The 9,532-nt window shown below is 33.5% G+C and overlaps 1 protein-coding gene across 1 annotated transcript; it reads right to left on the bottom strand.

Moving 5' to 3' along the window:
- Nucleotides 1-5,884: 5,884 nt before the first annotated feature.
- LOC108326291 (uncharacterized) lies at nt 5,885-9,532 on the bottom strand. The gene is made up of 4 exons (XM_017559700.2): nt 9,188-9,532; nt 8,805-8,980; nt 7,319-7,517; nt 5,885-6,517 (listed from the first exon to the last, which is right to left on the bottom strand). Exons 1-4 carry the CDS (start codon nt 9,255-9,257, stop codon nt 6,309-6,311), a joined length of 654 nt encoding a protein of 217 aa, XP_017415189.1. The 5' UTR covers nt 9,258-9,532; the 3' UTR covers nt 5,885-6,308.

Here is a 9,532-nt window from a genome sequence, read left to right on the forward strand (position 1 = left end):
AATGAAATTCATCCATCACCATTTTAGTATTAAATTGAGACACACAAAGACTTTTAGGATGAACTTATTTTGATCAGTTCAAAAATTTGTTTTTAATGTCAAAACTCTTCTTTGCCAAACGATCTCGAGACTTGAGAAACATTATACTTGAGCCAAAAAAGGGTAAGAGAGAGAAGAAAGAAACGAGTAGTGGCAAGGGAATAAGGTTCATGAAAAGAAACTAGATGACCAAAGTTCTTTCTCTTTATAGCTTAAACTATTTAAAATAACGAAATTGTACTAAGATAATCAAGTTCCATGTCATGATTGTCCATTCTCTTTCCAAATGTGTCTTGCCTACTATAACTTGTCTAGTCCGCTTGATTTATACATAGTGTCTATTGTGTGTAATTCGCATATGGCCTCAATGTAATTCTAAGTAGCATCTACTCTCTTTACCCATGCCATCGACAAATATATTTACATCAATTATCTATCTTAACACAACGCATAAAACCAAGTCCTTACACTTAAATATTTTGTGGCTAAAACATTTAAAAATACTTCTAATCCCATAGAGCAACAACAACCAAATATCATATCTCAAGGCCAGCAAAATTATGAGGTGTTAACTACCAAGTAAGATATTTCAAAAGCAAAAACACTCATCATTAATGCTTATCGAGAATCAGACCATTGATAACATTTTTTTGTGAAATTGAAGGGCCAAGATGACACAACCTAGGAGCATTGATCTCTAAAATGATGGTTTTGAAAATATGACCTTAAACCTTATTAAGGAATCAAACTCATTCATCCAAAATATCGTTTTACCTACATGTTCTTTATGGCTCTTGAGTTTGTGAGCTTATGTACTTAACTTTATCAATTGACTTTGAGAATTTCGGAAATATCTGTGTTAATAAATACCCAAATGTAACATCTCAAAAATACAGTCTAAAACTATATAATAGAATAATCACAAATAATATTACAGTCCAGTCTTACATTAAAAGAGAACGTACGCTTGTGGTCGAACGACCTTACAGAGCTACAAACTTAAACTGTACAAGATAAGCAAGTCTGACCGAACGGTTTACAAAAGCCAACACCGGACGGTCATACAAAACAAAAGGAGAAGGTGATCGAACGACCACCTTCCTATCAAACTAAACTACTGACCGAACGGTTCTACTGTTCGGTCTTAACTTCTACCTCTACTAAGTTTTCTTCTTCTAGCGCCTCTTCCAGCAACTCGTCTCCTTTTGCTCACATCCACATGGATGATCATTGCAACAGAAGGACAACCGAACGTACAAAACAGACAAGACAGGAAACACAGGGTAAGCTTATATAATTTAATTTATGTATAAACATACATTTCACACAATCAATCAAACAAGATAATTCATCACACGTTTCATGCAAAGCCTAATACTAGACTGACTGTATGAAATCTGTGTAGCTACGACGTTCGTGCACCCGGGTGATGTAGTAACTGGGATACCCTCAACAGCTACCACCCGAGGTTAGTTCTATCTGTCCAAATTAACCATAAGGACTAGGACCTCTGCCGTTCCCACACATGACTTACCCTCCTCTACGTGAGGACGAGTAATCACGGAACATCAGAATGAACCGCTAGCTTAGCATGTCCACATTCATACTTTACCAATTTCAATATACAATCATGAGTCATTCCTCCCCAGAACGCTCGTCCATAATCCAACACATTTCATCCATATCATATGCACTTCATCTTTCATTAATAATCATCTCAATTAAACCATTCGTTCAAAGATCACTAAGGGTACCAAATATCGAACGTTAAACTTTAACCTTTAACGAGACCAAACACTTGGAGTGAGACCGAAAGGTCTCCAGTTCCAGAACAGATTAAGACTGAGAGGGTTATTGTCGGGTTGAGAAAGAAACCGAGTATAACTATATATCAAAAGAACGACTAGAACGAACGTTACTTACAAAGTAAGCCAATTAAATGAACTGACTCTTGAGAGCTCCAACCGAACACCGAAAAGACCATGCCAAGTACTAAGACTTTAGGCCGGAACCAATGGATACAAACACTTCAAGACATTCAAAGAATAATACTTAGAAGAATTCACATGAAGAAACCGAACGTTTATAAATACTTAACTTATTTGAGTTTAACATCAAGAAAACCAAATGCCAGTAAATGACCGAACACGGTAGAGAGAGAACTCTATTGAAGTTGGACGAACGCTATTTTCATCAAGATAGATTATAGGAAAGAGAATGAGCGCTTGGTGTAAGAATGAGTGCTTGGTGTAAGAATGAGTGCTTGGTGTAAGACCGAGCACTACTAAACTTATATTAGAAAGCTTGATAAATATAATAAGATACTATAGGAGTAGTGTTTAAAAACAAACGGAAATATACAAATACATATATATATATACACACTTAAGTTTATAACCGAACACCAAAAACCAACTATGCTTGGCCGAACGGTCATGCACAGTATTTCGAAACGAAGACGCTCATCCTCAACTAGGATTCTTCCCAAATGAAAGAATCCAATTCCAACCAAGTTCCCAAATGAAACGAAGACGCTCGTCCTCATGCACAGTGACGAACGTACATTTTCATAGGGGAAATTTCATACTAGAATTATTTATATTCAACTCATTTCTCAACATATATCTTCAAAATTTCATACATTCATATCATAGTCAATTTCCATACTTCATACAATCCAAACATAGCAACCATCATATATCATATTAATTCAGTCAATTCAACGAACGTTCATGCAATACAAGTAACATACAAATTAAATTAATAAGCTTCCCTTACCTCGACAGTAGATGAACGCTCAAACGAATCAGAATAAAGCTTCCCTCTACCACAGAGCTAACGTTCGACGATCACGTTGTTAGGAATACTGAACTACAGAGAAAACCAGAAACACTCAGACTACTACCACCCACTCAAACGACCAGAACCAAAGAGTTGCATGCAAGACGTAACCGAACGTACTAGAGAAAAAGGGACTCACCAGCTCAGAATCATAAACCAATCGGTTTAAACGGAAGCTCTTGACACCGGAAGTGCTTCTACGGTGTCTAAACGGAGATCAGAGAAGAGAAAGGGTGAGATTACGTAGAGAGAAGGAAAGGTTTTTTTTTAGAGAGAAGGAGGAGGTTTCAAAAGGTTGAAGATGGCCGGTGCATGCAGAGAAGTGGCACGAACTTAGAAAAATTTCAGTTTTACTCTACCTTCAAAACATTCGTCCAATCTGCAACACATACCTGTTTTCCACTTTCTGAATCTCAGACCTCCTTTGCTTGACATCTGTCGTCCGTTCAGAGAGTTTGGGTGTGTTTTAAATGGACTCTGACACCAAACACCTCAAACTCAAACATGTTATAACTATGAGATAATAGCTTGTTATAAAAGATAACTAATATTTTTAAATATTCTATTTTCTAGTTGTTTAAAACTTTTGTTTTACTAAAATTAAAAAAGGTATTTAATTATTCTATTTTAATGTATTTTAAACAAGTTATTCATTTTTTTTTTCAATTTTCCCTTGTTTAAATAATTTTTAATCTACTATAAAAATATACATAAGAATACAATTAAAATATTCCATTATGTTGACATTTAAAAAGTAATATATAAGAAAGAATAACTTTTAGTTAAAAAACTAAAGTTATAAAGAGAGTGGGAATAACTATTTTTGGTAAATTTATCGTTGATATAATTTTTATTTTCATACATGATTTGTTTGATAAAAATGAAAGAAGTAGATTAGATGAAAATAAGTTGATAAATAAAATAGAAAAAAGGTGCATGGAAAAAATTGAAAAAATAAAGAAAAGAATAAATAGTAGAGTTAATTTCATCCGTTTGTTTACTGTTTCTTCACCTGCCAGCTATATTATTTCCATATTCTTTCCTCCTCACTCATAATTTCAAATAGGTCAGTAATAAAAAAATTTATATATCAAAGAAAATGAGAGAGCTTATTTTCGGACCCTACTAGACTGTCATTTTACTTTTATTTTAATTCTTTTAAAACTGTCTTTTTTTTACAGAGAATTTTTTTATAAAAAAACATCTTAAAAATATAAAAAGGTTAACCAAACAAATTTAGAAAAACATAATTTTCCTTTAAGTATTTGATAAATGTTCTTTTAGTTTGATTTTGTAAATGATTATTTTGTATATAACTGAGCAATATATGCACATTGCTTTGCTTAAAATGTTGTCAGAAATATGATTCCAGATGAATTTACGCAATCACATATAAACTTTCTTTTGTCATCCTCTTAAAAAGTTTTAAGAATATTTATTGTAGAAACAAAGAAATATTTAATAGCAAACAAAACTATGTAGAGTGAGTGTTACTTGATCTAATCTTTTAAGAAAGAAGTTTTAGGTTTGAATATTATATAGAGAAAAACAATATGATTGAAAGAACAAAACTTACTAAAAAGAAGTTAACAATATTTTATTGTTAAGAGTAATTATTGGTAAAATTAACAGATATGAGAGATTAACAAAATGATTAGAAGAATGGGGATAACTAATGAAGTAAAACGCAAGTAGGGACCAATGGTAATTATGATATGAAGTTCGTGAAAATGGTTTTAGAATAATTAAATTAATTGTTTCATGCTATGCAACAGAAGCATAATTATGATAAGGGTTCGTATTTCGCTTGTTCTGCACTCGAAGAAATGTACAAAGCTGTTGCATTACTTTACTTGATTTTGCAAAGGAGATAAAATACACCTAACTGCATCCATTCCAAACCATAAATGCACACAACTTTTAAGCTTTCTCCTTTATTTCACTGTAGGACCACTCATCCTCTTCATTAGGTCGCAGACTAATTAAGGTGTGAACCCATTGCCTATTGATGCCTTAACGTATAAGCATATTTTCTCTTATACTTTTAGAATTTAAATACCATTTTAAATTTTTATATAATATATATATATATATATATATATATATTAATTTGGTTGTGTAGACAGTCTATATAAACTTATTAAAATATAAATTTTTATAGATAAAAATAGATATATTAAAGAGTAAAACTTTCAAACCTAGTAGAAAAATCAGGTAAAGTAACCCAAGAGGTTAAATAAGTAATATAATATAATTTAATTTAATTTTTCAGATAATATGAACTATTATTTTTTATCATAAGATTCCATCATCGGTTAATTATAGAGAAAAATGTCAACTTCAGTGAGTGAATTAGGAGAATTTGATATAGGAGCAATAATAGGAGACAATATTGTGGATGTGGAAGGTATAGAAGTAGGTGATGGTCTTGTATGGGTAGAAGGTTGTGGTATGGATGGGAATGGGGTGGATAGGACAATATGGTGTGGTGTGGGTACCAAAAGAGGGGATAGTTTGAGCATAATTAATCTTTCTTTATCTAAGCTCCAAACCGTCCGAATATACCTGTAAAATTCAAGTTAGTAATTAATTCAATAGGAGGATTAGAGTAAACTTTTAAATTCATAATAAATGCAATCACCTATCTTATTATTTTTTACTTGTATTGATAGGTTTCGAGATGAGCTTATGATTAACGAACTTCTAATAACGATCCATTGATTAATAAACAGTATTTACCAATAATCTTGATTGGATGATACTTAATAGTATCGATCATTCATACCGGTCGACCCTTTCAATGTCGATCATTTCAATGATTTTGATTGTACGGCCTTCTCCACACTCGTACAATCATAAGGTACAATTTCAAATTTCATAAATTCTTTAAAAACAAAACTACAAAATCTAATCATAAAATTCTTTTAAGAAAATCACTATGTTCTTTCATAATCTATTAAAATCCAAGTAATCCTTTTATAAGAAAAAAAAAAGAAAAGAAAACTTGAGATTGAATACACCGTGATGGTGGGTGTTATTGACTTCCTTTGAGTGATAGCAACTACTAGAATCTACACAAACTATGCGAAATGCACAAGAATCCTAGGTCATTCATGACCTATTTATTTGTTTTCCTTATTTATAACACATGGCCGAGCTAATCTAAAATACGACATTTAGTTTATTTTTCCCCAGTTGCTATTAGATAGCTGAGGAAACCTAAAATATGATATGCAACTTAGCCTTCTGTCATATGTACAAGTGGATCCGAACATTGAAACCTTTCTTTCCACCATGATGAATATCTATCTCCTATACATCGTGATAGTTTCCTATCAAACCAGAAGAAAATAATTTTTCGTCGTTTCGTAAAGAAAATTGCGTTGACGTATAATGGTGCACGACGAAGTTTGTTTGCTATCGTTATTTCATATTACTGTACCAAGGCCCAGCTCGTCCCCAATTTCATCATCATCTTCAAATAACTTCAAAAGCCGAGCCTGGTCCTGTTCCCTAATCTTCTTTTCCCAAAACTTGTATGCACCCACCACTCCAAGAATCAGTATAATTGAGACCAAAGCACTCAGCAAAACCACAACAACTATATGCATTCCTTTTCCATCATCATGCTCATCAACTACAGAACATGAAACAACTTATTTTGTTAATATATAAAATACACTGAAGGAAAGCAAGTAAATCACAAACAATGTAAGCACACCAAGTAAATAAAATTTAAATGCTGTACATAAAAAAAGTCTGGGAGACGGGGCGGGGAGGTTGTGGATATTTTTCTCCAAGATTAACAAACTAACTTACGAAAAAAATCCTTCCACAAAGATTCAATCTTAAAAATAAGAGTTATGATGAAAAAAGTATTTTTTTTACGAACAAGAGGGGGGGAGGGAATGCATTTAGTGTAATTAATTCTTCAACTCATGCTTGGGTACCAAGATGACACTTCAATTCATCTATACACCAGACAGATGGATGTATATCTTTTATTGTTCTATCTACATATGACGCTGAATAAAAATAGAGAAGAAAATCCATGAGTTGGTGGCCCAAAAAACAAATTTGCTGACAACACTTTCTGGGACTATGCAAGAGGGCCGTTTGCAGAGTAAACACAACAGGGAAGATAAACATAACAATTTAGTTTATTAGTATTATTATGTCTGCTAACAATCAGAATTAAAAGGCTATTGACATAAATGGTTCTTTTAAATGTAAGCAATAAATACTAGAAAGAACTACAAATCAAAAGAATCATTCATATGAATTGAAATGAATTGCTTTCGAAAATTATACAACTTTTGCACTTGCGTCTCCTAGGTCACCACTTTTCTTCAAATAAGGTTGACATATGTTGTCAAATGGCATGATTGTATTTGGTTGTGGTAATAAAGAGTCTCTAAAAAGAATTGCAAGTACTCACCAGCAGCGAGTGATAAGCACTCTGAACACAGAAAAGTAGCAACGAATTGATTTTCCTTGAACCGAATATATTCACCATCAGGTGCAGTAAAGTCAGATGGACAAAACTCCCATTCGTCAAGTACGTCATCTAAAGTAATGCTGTCCTCCTCATAGAATCCACACCGCTTGCATTCTTTACTTGTAAAGTTGCTTAAAGGCTGAGAGTACAAAGCAAAATCCAAGCATTAGCCAAAACAGTAACACATGCAGCTCAAATGTGAAGGTACTTGGAATTTAATGACTGAGCTTTAGGTTCCTAACCAAAGCAGTTCCAAAAAGTTCAAAATTTAATCCACAAATTGTACAAGAACTTTGATGAAAACAGAGTCCCCTTGAACAAGAACTAAACAAAAAGTATCTAATAAAACTTATTATTGTTGGAAAATCTAAAAGTGTGAGTGTAAGATTCACATTGCGTAAAGATAAAAAAAATTAAATACCATATAAATGAAGACTTATAAATCCATTGCCTTAAAGTTTTGGATTAGAGGTAATAAATCCCTTAAATGTGAATTGGGTTCATGTGTCATTGGTGTTGTATCTTCTTAGTAATACTCTCTCGAAAGGCCCATCAGTAGTATTGGAGTCGATGATTAATCTTGGTTACCAGTTCAAACGACTCTCTCAATCGAAAGTCTTCAACGAAAGGTGAAGCAAGTTTATCCCATTATGATGAACAACATCACAAGTGAGGGGTACTTGTGGTTAGCTTGAGAGGAAAGTATCAATGTGAAGGACTCACACTTGAGAAGAAGAATGTTGGAAAATCCAAGTGAGTCTAAGTCTACATTGAATAGAACAAAAAAAGTTGAACACTATATAAAGATTTTTGCCATAAGGTTTTGGGTTAGGGATAGTGTCAATTATGTGGTCTTATTTGGAGAAATAAGCAAGTGGTAAAAACTTCCCTCATGACACAATCCCAATTTCATATAAGTGTGTTTTTGAATTCACGTTATACCTTGTGAATTTGACTACTTTCATTTCAATCTCTATTAAGAATTTAATTTTTGTTCTATTGAACATTCAAAACACTTTTTATTTTTTTCATCTAAGTACACAATCATTTGATTTTTGCCGTCTATAAGATGGCGTGGTCCTTAATTCCATCTTATCTTCTCCAACTTGTTCATTAACTTGCACCTTCCCTCTCCAATCATCTCCAAAAGCAAGTTGGTTGATGAGTTAAAAGGTAATTGAAGAAGGTAAGAAAGAGTTGATAGATAAGTCTGAAATGTCACGACAAAAATAAGCAGGAACAGAACACTTTTACCAAGATAAAAGATATTTCGATTTCTAAAGAAATCGAAAATTCTATCAGGGACTCAGCTTACGAGTTGAATAAAACTTAATTAAGGCTACATAAAAAATAACAGAAACAAGAATTAAGACATAAAAGTAACCCAGTGAAATCCTAAAAGGAGAGCGAAAACTGTATAAATAACCTGCCAAGATTCTTCACCATTGAAAGCATACAAGGTATGTGATTTCCTGACATCTAGAAGCACAGTCTTGCTTTCCCCTTTGCACAGGAAATACACAGTTGTAGTGGCTTTCAGCCACTCGTGCGTTTTAAAAACCTCAATTGATTTTAGCGACACAACAGCACATAACGTTGACCCTGTGAAAAACAAAACAACATACATTCATACCAATACACAATTTACTTAATTTCACGTTGTATTTAAAAAACCCACATATACCAATCCAGGAAAGAACCGAATAATCACACGCTTTATGAACGAAAATGTTTGGTCAAAGAACAAGTTGACAGATTATGAATTAATGAGGAAAAAGAAAAGCAGTTAATTCGGGAGAAAAATTTTACCTGGAAAACAAGAGAAGAATATGGAAGAGATGAAAAGGAGAAGAGGAACCCTACAATTGGGATTCACCATGGCGAGAAGTGGAATGCAAGAAAATGGTTATTCTTGGTAGTTTTGGTGTGCGCGAGACTGACCAGGTCGTCCCGTCTGGTCTACGCAACGTGAGCAATACGCACATGTCAACGCAACCGGACGAAAACCGGGAAGCTGCCACGTCACTGCCGGCGAGCCCTGCCGTTGACTTTGACCCTGCATTCATAGGTGACCAGTAGCTTCTCCTCTAGTAGTCGAATCAGTTAAGGGTGTTCCAGGACCTGATAATGTGACGCAGTTTAGTTTATTGTTTT

This window comes from Vigna angularis, chromosome 3, assembly GCF_016808095.1.
Source record: "Vigna angularis cultivar LongXiaoDou No.4 chromosome 3, ASM1680809v1, whole genome shotgun sequence".
NCBI lineage: Eukaryota > Viridiplantae > Streptophyta > Magnoliopsida > Fabales > Fabaceae > Vigna > Vigna angularis.